Source organism: Rhea pennata, chromosome Z (genome assembly GCF_028389875.1).
Source record: "Rhea pennata isolate bPtePen1 chromosome Z, bPtePen1.pri, whole genome shotgun sequence".
NCBI classification, from domain to species: Eukaryota; Metazoa; Chordata; class Aves; order Rheiformes; family Rheidae; genus Rhea; species Rhea pennata.
The window spans coordinates 24,711,959-24,732,800 of record NC_084702.1 but is presented as its reverse complement, the minus strand read 5'-3'; the positions used below and the strand labels follow the sequence as shown (position 1 = coordinate 24,732,800).

The 20,842-nt window shown below is 37.9% G+C and overlaps 1 protein-coding gene across 1 annotated transcript in view; it reads right to left on the bottom strand.

Annotated features, from left to right (window-relative positions):
• The window catches only part of TMC1 (transmembrane channel like 1), a 72,391-nt gene extending 52,379 nt beyond the window's left edge, over positions 1–20,012 (bottom strand). Inside the window, exons 1-4 of the mRNA XM_062599787.1 lie at positions 19,973–20,012; positions 7,957–8,022; positions 7,458–7,833; positions 2,238–2,378 (exon numbers count right to left, since the gene is read on the bottom strand). Coding sequence (XP_062455771.1) covers positions 2,238–2,378; positions 7,458–7,833; positions 7,957–8,022; positions 19,973–20,012 — 623 coding nt within the window. The remainder of the gene's footprint in view (positions 1–2,237; positions 2,379–7,457; positions 7,834–7,956; positions 8,023–19,972) is intronic.
• Positions 20,013–20,842: the final 830 nt, after the last annotated feature.

Sequence of the window (20,842 nt, the reverse complement as noted above, 5' to 3'; positions counted from 1 at the left end):
TGAATGCAAGTCTAGTCACTCAGAATTTCAGAAACAAAATAATGTAAAAGTTGATCAAGTTAATGGACAGTCAGATAAAATTGCTGCACATTCTTGAATATATAGGGATAACAATACTGAATATTAATGTAGAATTAATTTTCATTGCTTAGATAAATAATAAGTTCAAAAACTTACTGTTGGTATAACTGTGAAAGCCCAACTGAGAGGATAAAAAACTGTCTAGTGCAGTAGTTCAGCAGTCAATGAAGCTGACTAGGAGTGCTCACTTAATTACAAACATTTCACAGTATTGTAGATTTTTAAGGCAAGAACAGATTGATATTCTCCCTCGGTCTCACCAGGAGGGGATCTGCAAAAGTTCATTGAGGCTCCTGATTCAAACCCAGACCCATGGCTGAGCTAATTATATCATGTAAGATTTACATAACTGATTAAAGACTTCTATCTGTGCTTAATCGACAATGTCCTAAAGACACTGCTACAATTTACCTTCACGATAAATGTGTGCCAGTGGACTTCAACTACTTCTTTTTTTGTAATGTCATAAAAGCAAACTGAGAGAACCGGCCCAGGTCAAAGCTAGAATAGAAAAAACAACTATAAAAGCTGAAGCTCAGTTAATAATAAGGATACAGCTGTAAAAAATTTATTTTATGTTGGTGATGATCCTATAATTATAGACTACAGAAAATAAAGAAACATTTACATAATTTTCTAATCTGCTTATCTATTTTTCCTGAACTTTCTCTAATCTTCACAATATCTTCTCTTTACATTTGCTCTCCTCAGCCCTGGGGAGGCCTCATCTTGAGTACTGTGTCTAGTTCTGGGCTCCCCAGTACAAGAGAGACATGGAGCTACTGGAGAGAGTCCAGCGCAGGGCTACAAAGATGACCAGAGGGCTGGAGCACCTGCCCTATGAGGAACGGCTGCGAGAGCTGGGCCTCTTCAGCCTGGGGAAGAGAAGCCTGAGGGGGGATCTGATCAATGTGTACAAGTTCCTGAAGGGAGGGTGTCAAGGGGATGGGGACAAACTCTGTTCAGTTGTCCCGTGTGACAGGGCAAGAGGCAATGGGCAGAAACTGAAGCACAGGCAGTTCTGCCTGACCGTGAGGGGGAATTTCTTCCCTGTGAGAGTGACGGAGCCCTGGCACAGGTTGCCCAGAGAGGTGGTGGAGTCTCCTTCTCTGGAGATCTTCAAGGCCCGCCTGGATGCAACCCTGTCTAACATACTCTAGGTGACCCTGCTTGAGCAGGGGGGTTGGACTAGATGATCTCCAGAGGTCCCTTCCAACCTTACTAATTCTGTGATTCTGTGATACATTTGCTACGTACTCTGTTCTTTTTTGCTCTGTGTCCCCTTCTTTCACAACACATATTCAAAATCTTTGTTAGTATCCTCCACAAAATGACTTTACCTTCCAGAGAAAAAATACATCATAGACCTTCCATCCTGCTTTTTTCAACCACTGTTGATTCAACCTGTGTTACGCTCTCTCTTCCCATCATGTTTATGTTCTCTATCTGTATTGAGAACTCTGAAGCAAGGACCATCTTCTCTCTGTTAGTTGTGTCTAATAAAACCCAGACAAATCTTTTACTAGTGTTTGAACAGTACCACAGTGGCTGACAAGCTTTTTAAAACATCAGCATAGCAGCTTCTGCAAAGGAATAAATTTCTGTACATTAAGCCAGTTTCATGTGCCCTAGTGGATTAGGGCAAAGGTAGGTTTGTATGTAGCATACTGAAAAATGTATAAAAAGTTAATCTGTTTCCAATCAAAAAAAAAGGTTTATTTTTTTCTTAAATTCAGAAAAAATCTGTTCTTTCCCAAAAATGTCAGGAAAAAAAACACAGACGGAAAAGAAAATCTGCAATTCCCACCCCAGTAATCTTGAGCTATTGTTGAAAGTCAGCTTGGCCTGCATCAGACTTAATAAAAATTTATCAAATGAAGAAAAGGAAAGCCTTTAGTAGGGTATGTTATGGAAACCTATAAATAAGAGCTAAGTTTTTCATATTTGATTTCAGGTCTGCAGAGATGAAAAAAGCACTGATCTGCAATACCATTTAAATCCACTTTCTCTGACAGCACATAATGGAAGGAAATAAAGATCAGAAATGACTTGAAGTTAATTTTATCAGTAGATCTAGAAATAAAGCAAAAGTTCAGGAGAAGAGTACACAATGCAAATAAGGATGGCAGATAGTCATCATGAAAATCAAAACATACTTCAGGACAGCCAGCTTCTTTTTCATCTTCCATGGCTTGTTTCGTAGTGTGGCAATTAGCTTCTTTTTTTCTTCTACCTCTTCTTTCAGCTTGGCTAATTCCTCCTCTGTAATTGGCTCCTCCTCAGAATCAGAATCGGAGCTGCAAGCAAAAACAGGAGAAAACAGTCACTAAAACTTGGGAGGGACAGAAATTTTCACTGATGTGAGTACCTGGTGCTCACTCTTCTTGTCTGTAAGACCTAAATACATGTCTTTCCTCCTGCTCAGCAAGGAGGATGGAGTTCTTCGACGGGGAGGAAACTACAATGCAATCTTCTAGTAAAAGATCTTTCCACAAATGGGAAATGCTTCACTGGAGGAGGATTCTCCCCAGCATTTTAAGGAATGGCCTTTGCCATGAACCAAACTGCACTTCCATATTTGTTCTCTATTAGCACCTATATTTTTCCAAGAAGGAGAAAAGAACTTCCCAAGAAACTCTTAGGGATTGTTTACATATTCATGATAAAGAGGAGAAAAAAAAAACCTCACATTATTTGAAAAGTAATTAATAGGGCTATTAAGGATTTTTTTAATCTAAAGATTATTTATCTGAAAATATTAATTTGTCAAAGCAAATCTTTTAAAGGAAGAGTTTATTTTTCACTAAATTGTCCATTTTAAAAAAATGAATAAGAAATTTAAAATTGTTGGAGCATTTTTAAAGCATTTTAAAGACCTAATGAACAACCCTCTTACTCTTGAAGTTCAAGCCCACTTTCTTGTCCAAATGTAGATCAACTATAATAAAATTATTATTTTTTTAATGAATAAGTATTGAAACTAAATGTTTGGATTTTCCTGGGGGAGTATATTTTTTCCTCTCCTCTCCCTTTCTTTCCCTTCCCTTCCCTTCCCTTCCTTTCGCTTCCCTTCCCTTCCCTTCCCTTCCCTTCCCTTCCCTTCCCTTCCCTTCCTTCTCAACTCTAGTGACTGCTTTGTAAAAACATCTTTTCCTTCATTCTTCTGTTCTGAAATGTGTAAACCAGTAAATAATTTTAGAATGCAATCACTAAACTGGTTGCTTTGTTGAAAAGGCAGAGCCACATGCTGAGTGCTGTAGAGCAGAGCTTCAGCTGAACTAATGTCACACCTGGAGTGATCCCACTGCAGATGGAGAACAGGCAGCTCTTTTGGAGATGTGTCTGACAGCTGGTGATGGCTCCCACAGGAGTAACCAGCCTCCTCAGAGTTCAGCCCAAACTCAGAGCAGGCAAATGAGGACAGTGTAATGGCAGCATTTAAAATTAAGTTGTCCAGCGCATTCCACCATGCCTCAAGAGAGAAGAAACATGTGACCACTACAAAGATATGTTTAAAATGGATGAAAGCTCATGCTGTCTCCACTGATCAAGGCAGCAACATTTCAGAGCTGTGACAGGTTCGAAGTGACATTGCAGAGCAGCTGCCACATGTCCTGGTGCTGTTAAGTAAGCTCAGGCATCTCCAGACCTGTTTTGTTTACAAGATGAACATATTATTCATGCACCAATTTATAGCATCAATGAAAAACCTTGTTGATTGAGGCAATGACTACTTTTCTAAAACCTATGTAGATCTTTTTTTCTGTGAGCAGTCTTATAATGGCAGAAAATCAATAGCAGCAGGTGTTTCCTCTTTTTATGCCAGCTAACAGGAAAACAGTAAAAAAGAAATCATTAGACTTCAACTTCCTGCTCTAAAATGCTGACAGGTATTACTCCCATTAATCAAGTTCTTACTAAAAACAGTTTGTTGATGTGCATTTATTTGTTTTCTAGGAGCGTTGTTTTACCTTTTTTTTTCCATTTGGAATGTTTGTAAATGTACTGCAGTTTTATGGAAACAGTTTTCCATTTTTTAATTGCTTTGGGAACAGTTCATTGAAAATTTATCAGACTAGCAGTTTTCAGGCAGTTTTGTTACAGTTCATCTTTTTGAGTGTTTGATATTCAAAACCTGATGTCTGAGCTGAATGATACTTAACTCACCTAATAGTATGGTGTATGAAATCCAGATAACTAAGAAACTATAAACTTTTGCTTCTGTCAAAACAGATAACACAGCTACAGTAAAAGATCTCTGGAATGTGTTTTCTGCTACCAAAAGGGGTTATCAGCAAGAATGTTTATGAAAATTTCAACAGCCAAATATGATAAAAGCAAAATTCTTTTGCAGCACCTCAAAATATAAACTTCTAACTGTTCATCTATCTTTAGTTTTGGTGAAATAGACGTATTTTGAGCAAATGCTACAGGGAAAGACTTTTAAAACTCCAGGCACACAGGAATAAGTTAGCAGAGAGAAGAGAGGGACTTATAAAATGGCCTGCTGTTAAAGACTCAAATGTTATTTGTTGAAGAGGCTGTCATATTAAAAAGTTGAAGCCATCAGCCATAAAATTTCAGAACTTCATGTATTAAGAAACAATGCCACAGAAAAAGATAAATTTCCAGAAAGAAAGATCCCTCCAGAAAGTGAATGAGACATATTTATTGCTATTCTGGTATTGCAATGAGCAAATGGAAGACCTGTATAAAGACTTAGGCCAAATGGTTGAAGGTCAATAAAAAGATTTGTGCTTACAATTGAGAGGCATTTTAATGTGCACAGGGTCAAGAAAAAGATTAGAAGGATTAAAGGAGACTATTTTCATGTTTATGAGAATGCTCTAAACCTTTAGTGGTTTCGTTGTTAGTTGTGCTGTTTTGCACTGTGCAAGCAGACAGAAACCTTGCCCAATACTGAGGGTTTCCTAAGAAAGTTACTGGGTTATGCAAAAGTGAAATACTCAGTTTTACAAGAAAGTAGTGAGAATAGTGGAAAATATGAGTGGTAGATAATAATACAGTGAGAAAAGTAGCTGTGCAGAACAGAAGGGGTAAAGTAGGGATAACACTAGTTCTTATGCCCATAGCCTATCAGTGCTTTATTTAACTTCATAAACACATCTACTCTGAAATTAAACATCTCATCTTTCATTTTTCACTTTCCTTTGAAACCAAGAAATTAATCAGAATTCCCATTTTCTAGACACCTTCAAAAATACTTTTTTTTAGTTTAACAAGTTCTGTCCAAGAATGGTTATACTATGAAGTCAAATTTGTTATAGTTGCAGCAGATATTTCCTATATCTCAAGCAATGCAGCACTGTGAAATTTCAGCTAAGAAATCAGAATTCTGTCTTATTCTACTAAATGTACAGGGTGACATCAGCAAATACAGTATTATACTCCTGTGGAATACTATTATATTCACTATATTACCTATATTAATTTTAGTTTCATTTTTCTTGTTTAATTTTCCTTTCTCAACTTCTTATTTTCTTTAGTATGACTTTTCAAGACTGTCTGAAATGCTAAGAGCAAGATGCACTTTTAAACAGTGCATAGCCTTTGTTCTGATGAGTCTTCATGGATATACTATACATCTTATATTTCTATTCTTCCACCTTTGCGTTCCATCCTCAAGGTTTGCCTGAGTCATAGTTGAACTGATCACCAGCATATTTTCCTTTGTTCTTACATTATTTTTTGTTCTTTTATTAAAAAACCCTTTGAAAGCTTGTGGTTATTTATAGAGATCTGTTTGAACAATAGGTCACTTAGAGAAAAGAAAAAACTTCCTTTCAACCCTCTTATAATTCCTTTTTAAACATCACTTTGTGAGGTATCTTTTCAGCTTCTACTTTAAAATGAAAGGACCATCCTTCTATGGGCTGCAGAGGTATTACCTTACTTATAAATGCTTGTCTACTCAAAATGAGATCAAAGAAAAGCCTGTAATCTTGTCAGCTGGTCTCCTAAATGTCTAAGAATATAACGTTCTTGAGGTACCTTCCAGAGTAATTAGCTGTCTTCATTTATTCCTCAGGTATTATGCTCACTGCCTCAAAAATGCCCCAATCTGGTTAGCAGTTTGCAATTATTTAGCCTAAATGTATGTATTCTAATGTTCAGTTGCTTGGAACACAATCAAAAATGTTTTACTTTCATTCCTTTATATTTTCAGTGGGATATTTTAATTAACACTCAGTAGATGTTTACATCAGAAGACAGTAACAATAAGCACAGGAACATGGACTGGCAGAATCAGGAATGTTGCCATATTGTACTGTAGTACCCCACAGAGGGGTATGTTGGCACTGTGGTGGAGAGCTCCCCCTAAGACAAATTTTAGGCATTCTAATAGAGAGAGGGAGAGATTTAAGTTGAAGTATATTGAAACGAGACCACAGGTAAATTAATACAACAGCATGTCTCACCATATTTTTTTCCCTTTGACTCCTGCCATGATCTCCACGGGTGCCTTTGGGAACACAAACAGCTGTAGCATGTGCTAACTGGGGGAAGGGAATGTCTCTCCCTGTTCACTGAGATAAGCATTTCTAGCTCCATTTGCTTCGTGATACATTATTTCCAGGAACTGTTTCCTCTCAAAAACACGAGAAAGGACAAGGAGCAAGAAAAAAATAAAAATAAATTTTCATAAGTGCTCAATAGCGGTGGGATCCCCATAAGGCCTCCACTTAAAATGCTGTGGAAAAGTGACTAGGTATATTTCAATGGGAGCCATTGGCAGATGGCCTTTGTACAGTCCCACCTCAGTTCCTGGTTCTCACTCCCTCAAGCTATGACACTGATCTTTTGTGAAAAGTTGGCCCCAAACAGGCTTGGAAACAACTCCATTTCATGAAGTGTCAAGATTTTAGTTCCACATCAGAAATAAAACTAGGCATTGGGTTCTTGTTGAGTTTTGAGCTCCACCATGACTACCCTTCTCTCATTCAGTCCCCTCCTCTGTCACCTTCCCTTCACTTCCTCCAGAGAACAATTCATAAACTTAGGGTGTTTTACACCATAAGGAGGAGACAGGCTCAGATTCCTTTTCTGTATGACTGGATTTGTTTTTGATCAGGTATCAGTAATCCCAGAAGGGTAAGGCTGATTGTTTCCAGAAATTACACCCTGGGTGTGTGACACCCTCCTGACTTCATTCCATTGCAATAGATAGAGTTTTGTGGAAAGTTTCCATTTCACAGGATCAGAATTTCCTCACTACAAAAACATTCTGTCCAGCTCAAGTTGGGCTCTAATGAGAAAATGAGTCATATTGATTCCTAGTATTTCACAGCTATAAAGGAAAACAGGTTTTATATGAGGTAATAGATTTCATATAAAAAAGGAATATACTGAATTACCCTGAACCTGATTTCTTTTTATCTTTTTTTTTCTTGTTGGCCTTCTCTTTTTTCCCCTTCTTATCAGACTTTTTATCCTGTTTCTTCTCATTTTTCTCTTTCCCGCTTTTACATCCTTTCTCATCTTCCTCTTCTTCATCACCTTCTTTGGATTTCTGATTTGCCTGGTTCTTCCTGGTTTTGCGAGGTTCTACCTCAGAATCACTGCCTTCATTTCTAGATGCTCTTCCTCGTCCTCTTCTGTTTCTGTGCCTGCGATGCCCAGCTCTCCTTGGCCCATCTTCATCATCATCCTCATCTTCCTCACCTCCACATCTCGCTCTCCCTCTGGCATGCCCCCGTCTGGTTCTGGGTGTTGCTTTCTTCCTCTCTTTATCTGTGATGGGGAGAAAAATACAAGAGAAAGCAGCATGTTGAAAGGAAATCTTCCTTCCTCTTGCTTCATCATTTTTAACCCAAAAACGTCTGAGTGTAACCTCATTTATCCATGCCTGGTTACCTATATCTTTGGTATTTTCTTCATTCTCAGCTGCACTGCCTTCTTCTTTGTCAACATCACTGCTATCTGTGAAATCAAAAAAGCCCTGTTTAGTGAAGAGTAGTCATTAGGGATACAGATCTTTCATGAAATGATCAGAAATTGCTCCATTTCACCATTTCATAAACCCAACTATTTGGAACACCTTGAACAGTTTTCAAGAAATAAGGTGAAGACAGAAGCAATACAGTTACACTGTCCCTTAGCATTTAGATAAGTAAGCCTGAAAGTGATGCAATGAAGAACTTCCTCATTATCTTACGGAAATAAGTGGAACAGTAGGACCCATGAAACAAACTACCCCCCTCAACAACATCCCACAATATGGGAAAAAGAAGAAAGGACACAAAAAATGCTTCTCAGCCTCGTTAAAAGCATTTTTGTTTTGTGTGGGTGTCTTGTTTAAATTATTCAGTCTTACTAGCAATCAATACTAAGTTCAATGAGAGAGGCTGTTCTGCAACCTATTCATAACCAGAAAAGTAGCCAAATCATTTACCTTGTACACTTTGAAATCATTCATATATGGAGAATATGATCATGGATATATGGAGAAGAAAGAAAAATGCTCCTCTCTTTCATAAAAATTATAGCCACAATAATAATACTATATATATATGGGGAAGATAGGCATAAACCATATTTAATTAATACTCTCTTTGGAAATATTTGTATGAGCAGATTACATGGTGCCACCACTGAAACTACCAGTGGACATCTCCTCAGAAGCAATCCATCTAATATCTGAGAAGCCAGAAGCTAATAGGCATTCTTGATATAAATTTAAATTTGTAGATACAGGATAGCATTAGAGGTAAATCAGTGAAATTAATGAAGAGATATACGATAGTAAGGAATTAACAAGAACATTAATAAATATTAACCTGAATAGAAATAGGCAGTTGTCATTCTGTTCCTATATATCATACATTTTCAGATACATACTATCTAACTTCTCCTCTGTACACACAAGACAGGGAACATGTCATAGTCCATATGGCTCTGTTTTTTCAGGTAAAAAGAAACTATCATTATCTTTCATTTTTAATTACCTGTAGTTCTTTTGAATTTTTCTTTACATTCAATTTTTCTCCACCCATTCCCTAGTTCCTTTCATAGACTTTATTAAGGATACAGTCAAGGCAGAGTTATTGAATGCTTTCTTTGGCTGCTGTTAACAGGGCAGCCATCAGAAATCCCAGAGCTTTGAGACAAGAGAGAAAGTCTGGAGAGCGAAAAACTTTCCCTGAATTGAGGAGTACTGAATTAGAGATCATTTAGGCAAATTTGACACTCACAAATCCATAGGCCTTAAGGAATACACCCATGAGTGCTGAGGGAGCTGGGGGATGTCATTGCTAGGCCACTCGCCATCATCTTTGAAAGGTCATGCAGAAAAGAGGAGAGGAGAGAGGAGGGCAGGAGAAGAGAGAGGAAGGGAGGGAAGGCATAGAAGGGGAGCCTGAGGACTGAAAGCAAGCTAATGTCACTCCAGTCTTCAAAAAGGGCAAGAAGGAGAACCTAATAATGTATGGGAAAGTCAGCCTCACTTCCATCCCTGTAAAGACGATAGAACAGCTCATCCTGGATGTCATCTCTAAGCTTGTGGAGAAAAAGAAGGTGGTCAGGAGTAGTCAGCATGGATTCACAAAGGGAAATCATGCTTAATCAATCCAATAGCCTTCAGTGATGGAATGACTGGCTGGGTAGATGAGGGGAGAGCAGTGGACATTGTCTACCTTGACTTCAGCAAGGCTTTTGACACTGTCTCCCATAACATCCTCCTAGAGAAGCTCTGGAAGTGTGGGTTAGATGAGTGGACAGTGAGGTGGATTGAGAACTGCCTGAAAGGCAGAGCTCAGTGGTGGAGAATCTAGCTGGATGCCTGTAGCTAGTGGTGTCCCCCAGCAGTCAGTACTGGGGCCAGTCTTGTTCAACTTCTTCATCAGTGACCTGGATGAAAGGACAGAGTAGCTCTTCAGCTAGTTGGCTGATGATACCAGTCTGGGAGGAGTGGCTGATAACCAGGAGGGCTGTGCTGCCATTGACAGGGACCTCAACAGGCTGGACAGATGGGCAGAGAGGAACCTCGTGAAGTCCAACAAAGGCAAGGGCAGGGTCCTGCACTTACAGAGGAATAACACCATGCACCAGCACACATTGGAGGCTGACCTACTGGAAGGCACCTCTGTGGAGAAGGACCTGGGAATCCTCATGGACAACAAGTTGACCATCAGCCAGCAAAGTGTTCTTGTGGCCAAGAAGGTCAACAGCATCCTGGGGCGCATGAGGAACAGCACTGACAGCAGGTGGAGGGAGGCGATCCTCCACCTCTGCTCAGCCCTGGGGAGGCCACATCTTGCGTACTGTGTCTAGTTCTGGTGGGCTCCTCACTACAAGAGAGACGTGGAGCTACCGGAGAGAGCCCAGCATAGGGCTATGAAGATGATCAGAGGGCTGGAGCATCTGCCCTATGAGGAACGGCTGCAAGAGCTGGGCCTCTTCAGCCTGGGGAAGAGAAGACCGAGGGGGGATCTTATCAATGTGTACAAATTCGTTAAGGGGAGGGTGCCAAGGGGTTAGGGCTGAACTCTTTTCAGTAGTGCGATGCAACAGGACAAGAGGCAATGGGCAGAAACTGAACCACAGGAAGTTCCACCTGAATGTGAGTAGGAATTTCTTTCCTGTGAGAGTGCCAGAGAACTGGAACAGGTTGCCCAGAGAGGTTGTGGAGTCTCCTTCTTTGGAGGTATTCAAAACCTAATTGGACGTGATCCTGTGCAATGTGCTCTAGGTGACACTGCTTGAGCTTGGGGGGGTAGGGGAGGGAAGGCGGGGAGAGGTTGGACTGGATGATCTCCAGAGGTCCCTTCCAACTTCAACCATTCTGTGATTCTGTGAAGTCACTAATGATTTCTTGAAAATTTATATGAATGCTGATCTATCTGGTGACTGTTGTAGCTAAACTATCAGGCACAACTGATTAGCTTTATTCAGACAGGAAGTATTACGTAAATATGGTAAAATACATAAAGCTGCAAAAAAGAAATAACCTAGAGTTTTGCTTCCTTGTGTGCAATAATATACAAAGGGTTACTATACAGAATTTGACAAGCTTTTTAAAATATGCAGAATTTAAATTCTCTCCTCAAAGAATTTCATTGTCACAGCATTTTCTAGCACTTCCACAGCATCTGCACAACATTTTTTTTAAGATTATGGAAAAATGTTATCATTCAATATCATCAGTGGAATGTGAAAATAAGTGATCCTCTATTCTTTCTGCTGTCTGTTGCTGACAGTAACTAGATCTGCATTTGATAAAGATCATTTTGTTGCTATAGAAAGCTTGCAAAGACAGACAGACACTTATAAAGAGATGTTTTGCATGCAACAACAGAGCATGGTCTTTTATTTGCAACAAATCCTTTTGCTGATTTCATTCAGCCAAACAAAAATTCCAGGGAAGCGCTTTAATGGTAGGAGATGGGCTTCACTACAGCTTCTGATGAGAGAACACAATAAGCAAACAGATGGGGTCTTATCATATACACTAAAACATACATTAGCACTGGAAGTATATAGTGTAGAAACTGGCATAACATTGACGCAATAATGACAGTAGAAGCAGGGGACTGTGCAACACCTAGGCTTAAACACCACAGAATGTAGTTGTTTGCGTTTAATTAATTATGACAGCATGGGGTAACAAATGTGTAAGTATTAAGCTAAATAAGAAATTTGAGACTGCTTTACAGAAGTACTGTAAGTACTACTGGAGGGGAGTTTATCCAAATAACCAGCTAGGAATAGTCCTGTGTGCTTATACTTTTTACCTATGTGCTCAGCCTTCTGACTGATAAAGAACAGATATTAAAAAATGAAGACAAAATCATAAAACCAACTGGAAGTGGATATTACTAAGGAAAGAGCCTAGAAAAAAATCCATGATTACACAGAATCATACCACTAGAAGAATAATGGCTACTACAGACAAATCCAAGAAGCACCAGTCCAGCTTCAAAGATGATTTTTGCAAAAGCTGAAAATTGTCACATCAGATTGAACGTCAGGTCATTCCTGACTCCAGGGTGCTGTGCTCATCCAGAGATACAAAACAAGCTTAGTTTAAGTGTTGAGTTTATTCTGGGGTTTTTTGCTTGTTTTTTGTTTGTTGTTTTTTTTTTTTTAAAAAAAGCCTCATTACACTACTTCGATATTAAGTAGATGTTTACCATGAGTTCATCTGAGACTTGATGGAATGCACATTGCTTTGGTTCATTCTAAAAATTTCCATCTTTGTCTGTGCTGTATCAAATAATGCCAATAGATCTCAGCCAAAACTGCAGTAAGAATTCTGGGGGGTTGTCCCTCTGTTCTGGTATATCCAGAGAAGGAGAGATCTCCCAAGGCTTGCGGTGCAAAGCAGAAAGCATAATACTAGAGTTTGTTTCTAAAAACAGCCAAAAGAAGCCAGCTGAGAGTCTCATGTCCTCAAGTTTGCCGGCTTGTGCTGCACGCTGTTTTATGTTATGAGCTATGTCACTAGCAACAGAGGGAATGAGGGAGCTTTAATTCCTCTGAGGTCTGTCCTGAGCAGCTTATGCATACATTCATGTGACAAATGATGAGCATGCAGTTATACAGTCATCCCCTCCTGCACCCACACCCGCATCTTTAGAGCTGTCCCTGCATAGGAGAACTGTAATACAGGCAGTCTGTATTAATAATTGTCTTTTTATGTTTTGGGGGTTTGCTCATCTCTTTGAAAGACCAATGATGTTAATTGGGTGGGCATTTGAGCAATAAGAGTGATAAATTACATTAATGTGCTTAACATTATTATTATCAGAAAGCTACTTCCGATCATTAACTCTGTAATATTTTTCAAAGAGGAAAGCAGGAGGCTTATAACTCAGCACTTCAGTTGCTTGTGGCAAACTCTGTCTCACTGAATTATTGGAGAAGCATTTCAACCACACACAAATTACATTTCATGGTGATACTAAATCTAAATGCACTTTAGCACTAAATTTAAATGTTTCTCTATAAACCACGACACAGAGAAACAGTAGAGAAGCTTTCCTCAGGCACTGTATTATCATCCTGTAGGAAAATTGAAGAGTATTTTGATGCTCTGGCTTGTTAAAGTAGAAGTGTTTGGTCTTTCATGCCAGAACAAAGACATCACTACGAGGGATCCTTTTAGCTCTATAATTTGTCTTCTGCTCTTTCAAACAGATCTTTGTGTGTTCCCATTTATGAAAAGCTTAATGAAGGAGATATATAGCCTTCATTGAAAGCAACAAAATCTCACAAAAGCAATGTCTAGAACTGCTCATTGTTCCAGAGAAGGACTAATAGGACTTCATTTCTACACTGTATTAATATTCATATGGCTAATTTTTGTCATTAGGCTCTGGGTCAGCTGACTTGAGGTAAGGTGACCTCAGAGCAAACTATTCCTCAGCTGTTATCTATTCCCAGGTAGTGCATCCTGCTCCATGTATTATTAAGTACATTTGGAGGTGAAGTCCATAACACCTTATGCTCTAGGAAATTCAATCACTTTCTGATTTTTTTCCCCAGTGATTTAAAGGGAACTTTGTCATCTTGCTAGACTGATGGCAGCAAAAGCACAAGTCTGATAATTGGTTTGCATGAAACCTGCTTTAGGTTTTATCCTATAGCCACAAATAAGCCAATTACGCATGGCACCAAAGAACCAAAAATCTGGAGGAGGGCATCCTGTCTATGGGTTCAGAATAACCCCCAAGTCAGAGACTACAGTGAAGATAGGGCATCCAATCTCAAAAGGCAGCTCAGAACAGAACTCACAATGTTGTCATTTTTGCTGGTGAGGAAATTAAGCACAAAACAAAATTTATAAAATCCTGGAAGCCTTTACTGTATGAGGTGGCCATTCAAAAATTTTGCTCATTCTAGTCAGCCAGCTTTCCTGAGTTGGAAATCAGGACTGTAGGGACTGTTGTATTCTTATCTCATTTTCCCAAATTGTTTGTGTAGTATTTACTAAAGGGTACTACTCAGATTTTGCATTTTCTTTTATCTTGTCTTCTTACTGACAAACTTCCTTTGATTTTTCATCCTGAGAGGGATAATGATTCACTGAATTAACCCGTAAAGTATGTCCCAGTGCTGGCATACTACTGCTCACACTGCTACTAAGCATAACTAACTGCTGCTAAGCAATTCTCTGTGACATTGCCTGGGAAAAATTTCAGTGATGAGCCAAAGAATTTATATATAGTTCAAAAAATGCTATCTTGACTTTTTGCACATGCTGTAAAATAAGTGTTTATTGTATTATTTAATTAAGGCAGTGAGATGGGTCATATGCAGACAGACCCTTGCAACCAATTATTGTGCTTCCACTGGCCTGTACTGGACTTTCTTGGAGTCACAAAGATGTCATCAGCCTAGACAGCTGAGAAACTGGGTATCCAACATACAGAAACATAAGCAATGCAAGATCATATTAATCAAAGTGATAAGCAATAAATGCGTGTGAAGTATCAGTCAAAAAGGAGAAAGTGTGGCATAATATTCAGTTCTAGGTAGCTACATACATTTTCAGGCCACTTTTTCCAATCATATGAATATGACAGTATCTGACAATACTTCTATGATGATCAATAGCACAGAAGTAACAGCTGCAAAACATACCATAAATATTGAAATCTCACAGAAAGTCTTGCAGAATTCAAACATCCAAGATTTACGGCCAAAATATTAGACAGCCCCCCTTCTGAATATATTTCCAAGCAGTGGGAAAAACAGCTTGGCCCACCTTGTGGAGAAAAGGAGACTGGAGCAATGGAGTTGCAGGAATGGACCTGTGCCTAGGATTTGAGGCAAGCTAAAGCTTGATGCACTTGCTGACCAATCTCAGGAGATCACCACCCACAAGACAGAGAATTCAGCACACTGGAAAAAAAAACCAACTCCCTTCATGATACATAATAAAAAGGTAAAGAATGACACTGAATATAGATGTATGTACAAGACCTCAAACATACCCTTGAGTAACGGCTGACACACAAATCAAGTTTCAGCCCAAAGGGTCAGGCCCATCCTTGAAATGTATCTTTCTCAGCAAACAATAGCTATGGGAAGCTGACAGACTTCCACCATAATTTGCACAATGGGTTATTAACTGGAGAACTGAGGTTCAGCAATGAGGAACTTGTCATAGGGGAAGAGATTGACTCAAGTCACTCAGGACGCCCCAGAGTGAAGAAGTGCATAATGGTATTATTGCTATTCAAGCATCTGTGCACCTCTTTCACCACACAAAACAAGGAATACTTAATTGGTTTGATAAAAATTTCTGAAAAGCTTGCTTTTTTTTATAACATCCCCTCAGAAGGTTAAAAGAAGATGCACAGTGGCTGGAGGAAAGGTGAGTTTTTAAGAAGTTATGTCAGCACTGACTCTGAAAACACAGGAATGCTGGCATGTACGATTCCACCTCAGAGTAAAAGAAGGGTTTTATGTGTGACCTGAAGAAACAGGGCATCAGTATACTCAAAATTCAGTTGTAACTAATTTCTTTCCACAATTGTCCCTGTTCCAGATACAGAATCATCAAATCTAATTTTTATCTTCCATGAAACAGCAGAGTAGGTGGCAAAGCTGAATCCAAAAATCAGATTCTTTCTCTCTAGTCTAACAAATATATTTTTTCTCCTACTTTAATTTTCAGATCTGCATTTCACAAATCTGATGTAAAATTTCTGTTGCAATTTTATTTTCATATTTCTTTATGACCTCCTCTGTGCAACTTTTACTTGTAAGTCTCATGGTTCAAAACAGCTCCCTCCTTCTCTCAGGAGAAAATATACGTGATGGAGGGACAGACATGTAGGTTGTTTACATCTGTCTAAAATATCTCAACTATTTTTAATAATGTTCCATTTCAGCAATTAGGATCTGATAAAAAGGCAAAGGATTACTCTCCCTCTCCCCAGTCCCCACCTCGAACAAAGTTTCCTTAACTGTTTTGTAATCAACCAGATTTTTATATTACCTAGATTCAGAATATTATTCTGAGAAATTATCAATAAATAAACAAGCTAACTAGAGCAAACAGAAACAGCCTGAGATTGGGCAAGTTTGCTCAGTTACTTTCCCATTGTGTTTCTTATTATATTTCATTTAATAGCAGAACCATCAAAGTTATGTCTTCTGACTACAAATTGTAAATTTCTTTATAGAAGCTATGTAGATCATCTTCTCTGCTGAACCCTAAAGTCTTGCATCATTATTCTTACTTCCTGGAGGCAAAAGAAATACCAGATACCTGCCACATATTGTCAGATGCTAAAACTAAAAACTGAAACATAGAGCTTCCAGGATGACTTTTGATACACAGCACAGAGAATGCCACTCTAATAGCAGAAGAGCCTTGGGGACAGATCCACAGTTGTACTAACCATCCTACATGACTGGATGCCAAAACATGAGGCTCCAAAATTTCCATTAACTTCAGTGTTTCAGGATTCCTCACTTATTTCATCTTTTCAGTAACTTTATTTAAGAAGAAAAGAATTCCTATATTCACAGTAGTGGAAACTAAGCCTGATTCACAGAATATTGCCTTTAAAAGTATCCTATATTTTTAAGGAATATAAATTGAAATACAGAAATTAAAAATATGAATTGCAATTTCTAGAACAACTAGAACAATTAATATTGGGGAACATGTTTTATTTTTCTTCTTTTTTTTTTTCCTAGTGGTTACTGCAATCTTTTCTTCCATATGTGTACAAAACTAAAAGTCACAACTTGGAAAAAATGTCCCATCCAGCATCAGCTATGAATTTATGGAGTAAAATAAGAGTTTCTCTCCAATTACACATGCACTAGCTAACACAGCTCTTATTTTTCAGCACCTATACAAAAAAGGATGTCAATACTAAACTAAAGTAGGCAGAACATTTATCCTACTATGTCATGAAACTACTAGCATCCAGTAAGGCTTATTAGTCTTAATATATATGTTGTGCCTTCAGAGTTCTACATCCAAAGATTCTCCAGAAGTTGCCTGAGGAGCCATAAGGTTTCTCTCTCTGCAGACTGCCACTAAAAACAATTTGCCCAGCTAGCTGTAGCCCAGTCAATATTTGAGAATTACAGATGGGAACCAGAGGGAACAAATGAATGACCAATATTCTTTCAATTCAATTCACATCCATAAATTGCTCATTTGGTTTCTATTGTTAAGGAAGAATTACCAATATTCTGCTAAAAAACAGGGACTGTCTTGCTTAAACAGATCAAGCTGCACTGTGGCTGGCATTGGGGACTCCATCTGATTATGCTCTCCTCTTTCCAATTTCCTTCTGGTCTGTACTTACACAACACAGACTTCGAATTTTGTCTCTCTGTTTGCCCATCAAGACTTCAACTGCAGGTAAAGTTCCCCTTCCGGCATAAATATGTTTATTGCATGATTTCAGTTCAAAAATTTCAGGCTAATGTGCTGCTATAAAACCTACAAAAGACAGAAGAGGAGCAAGATAATTCAGTAATAGACCCCTCAGCATTTCATCTCCTTCATGAGAGCAAGGATGAAAGTTCCCAGATCACTGCCACTTCCACAGTATCTGTGGATATACTCAAATTTTTGTACCTATACCAGATGAACATCTAGTCATGCAGTCTTTTGAATAAACTATAATTAGAGATCTGACAAGGTTGCAGGAACCACTGGTTACTGTAAAAAAACAATTAGAAGAAGCTGTGTTTGCATTGTGTTTGTCACAGTTTTGGGTTGATGGTGGGCAATTTCTCACTTTCATTGCAGTCTTTATTGCAAGAATTAAGATCAGAATATTAAATATCCAGTATATTCTGGGAAGTGAGAGACTGTAGTAAATCATACCACTCTGACCTTTTCAGGTTCTGAAGTGTGATTTACTTAAGTTAGTCCCACTACTCATACTACTACTAACATGGAAGAATATGTGTTAATACTGAAAAAACAGCTTATTTTTGAGTTTCAAATGTAGCATTCTTGGTGGATCTGACCCTAAACATATTTTCCAACGAGGGTTATGAGGATACAGCTCTTTTAACACAGGTATCTACAGGTATCTACAGTCTGTTCACCACAGACTCTGTCTATTGTTGATAGAGAAAAATAGGCACTTTTTATCTGATCTATTTTAAACACCCATTCTGATAATTTGTGCCCTAGGTCTTCTTTCCTTTATGAGGAACCTAGAACAAAGAACTCCCATTCATGAACTCAGAGTAATGAACAATACCTCCTCTGCTGGGACATCCCTCTTGAGATTGTTAGTAATAGTGAAGCAAAAACTACTGTACAGAAATTGAAATTAGTTCAGAGCCTGAGCCCTGTGCTAACCAGTTCCAGTCCTCAGGACATTTTAAATTAAAAATGGACTCGGAAACACACTCTGAAACTGTCTCATATCTATTTATAGTGACACTCAATTCTCTTTTCTTAAATCAAGACAGAGACTTGAATTTACTCACATGATCTCATCTCTAAATAAATCCACAACCATCTTTAAGGTGAACAGATTTTCTTATAAATTACAAACAGGATACATTTTGATTCAAAATCTGTCTAAAGAGTGATTATGATTCCACAATCTATCTAAACCTTTCCTTGGTGAAATATATGTGGGCTTTGTTCACCTTGGGAATGCTGTCCCCTATAAATCCAACCTTTTGGGTGAATAATAAAATCACTGAAGCAGCAGATAAGTCAATTCAGTCATATATCTGTGACTGGAAGGCTAAATTTACTTAGGCTAAATTTAAAGATACTTAGGCTAAATTTAAAATCTTGATTTTCTAAAAAAAGTCATTATAGTTTTTTCTAAAAATGTATATATTCTATGATCATATTCATTTTAATTGTTTCTTTTTCAGAAAAATATAATATCAAACCTGTTAAGTTCTTTGTCTATGCTATATGAAATTCTCTGTTTCTTTTATGTTAGAATAAGCTCCATTAGAACATTGTGCTTGAAAAGTACATTGTTCAGTAAAGGTATGTATAGAAAACAGCTGGGGAAAAAAAAACAATAAATTTTCTCAGATAAAAAAAAGAAAGAAAATAGGATGGACTCAAAAATGAACAAGAAGTTACATTCTGACAAAACACTAAGCATTTATTTGTGGGATTTTCTATAGAGATAGAATCCATTTTATTACTATTGTACATTATGAATTTGGATTAAAAAACACAGCAATAAGTGTTTACTAATACCAGCCTTATTTAATGAGACTTAATGAATTCATTAGAAACCACCCTAGAATAAGGTCCCTGGCAATCTCCTTCCATGCTGAAGATCAGAAATGTCATGCCTATTCCATATTAAAATGGAATATTAAAATATTTGGAAAGGGTAGTGTTGCCCATGAGAAGTGAAACAACTTCCCATATCCAAGAGCTGCTTCGCACTTTGCCAGAATAAATCATTCAGCGCAAAAACATTTCTTAAATTTCCTATAGAAAATTTCTTAAATTCAGAACATAATAGTGCAGTATTAGTATAGAAATGTTGTTAATGCTTTATCTTACTATGAAACATATGTTTGACATTTAATATTAAATACTGAAAACAATAAGCAATGGAAGGTTTGTCTCTACAGCTTACATGAGCCACAAATATCTTTATTTTCTTAATTATTTTCCCTATATGCTATATATAAATGTGAATCAAACAACAGGGCTGTGGTAGCACTGTTTTGATTTACTAGCTAGTGGAGAACTACACTGCCATCCTATAATAAGCCAACTCACAGCAAAGCTGCTTTCAAAAGCCAAGCAAAATACATTTCTGAACAAAAGATAATCTATTGTGACAAAGGCAAATTTCTATCATAAAGAACAAGAAGAAAATAAAACTTGCACACTATTGAGCTACATGCAGAAAATGAATACCTGTATAAGATGTATAATTATATTTGTAATTACCATTTCCTTTAGCGGTGGTTGGCTTTTCATGTTTAGTCATCACGACTGTATTTCACAGGGCTGCTCCCGCTGCCACCTAAATCGGAGAGTGCCTGGAGGTTGAGTGGTTCAAGATAAAGTGTACTGCATCAACATTGTCCTACCTGTCACTGAACGAATGGTGCTGGTGAAGTTTCACCGACTGAAATATAAGAAGATACTAATTTCCGAAGTGATTAATATTTCATGAATGTTTAGTTTACTATTTAGAGTTGGCATGCTAGGGTCAAAAGAATGGAAGAACTTGTTCTCCTTCTTTATTATTATTACTGAAAAAAGAAAAATTCTCCTGCAATATACTCACGTGTAGCTAGTATTGCTGTTTAAATGCTTACGTACCCTATTGATCAAGGGTGTTGCACATCATCCACATGGGAACACTTTGATGCTATACATCTAGATTTCAGCAGTGTTTTTGTGTGCAAGGTGAGTTATATGGATTTTTTTTCCTCATAAAAGACAGCTTTTATCTTATATTTAAAAGGCACTGGCTTAAAAGCCAAAAAGCATTCCTACCCTGAATTAAAACACCAAAGCAAAAGGAACCTTATGCTGATAAATCCGCTGTTTTAACTTTGCATGACTGGGCATTGCAGTGTCCTTAAGACTCCCTTCTTCTGCCTCTGTGCAGACATTACATCCTAAGTTTACTAGTTTTACCCTGATTCACCTTGCTTCCATAACACCAGACAAGCTTAATGATAAAACACAGCAAAAGTTTATTCAGCAAGACAGAAGGTCAGGTTTAGGAGCACAAGATTAGAAAGAACAGGTAACAAATAAAATGATAAAAAATGCAGTTCTTGATACGTATTGAACTAGATCATTCTT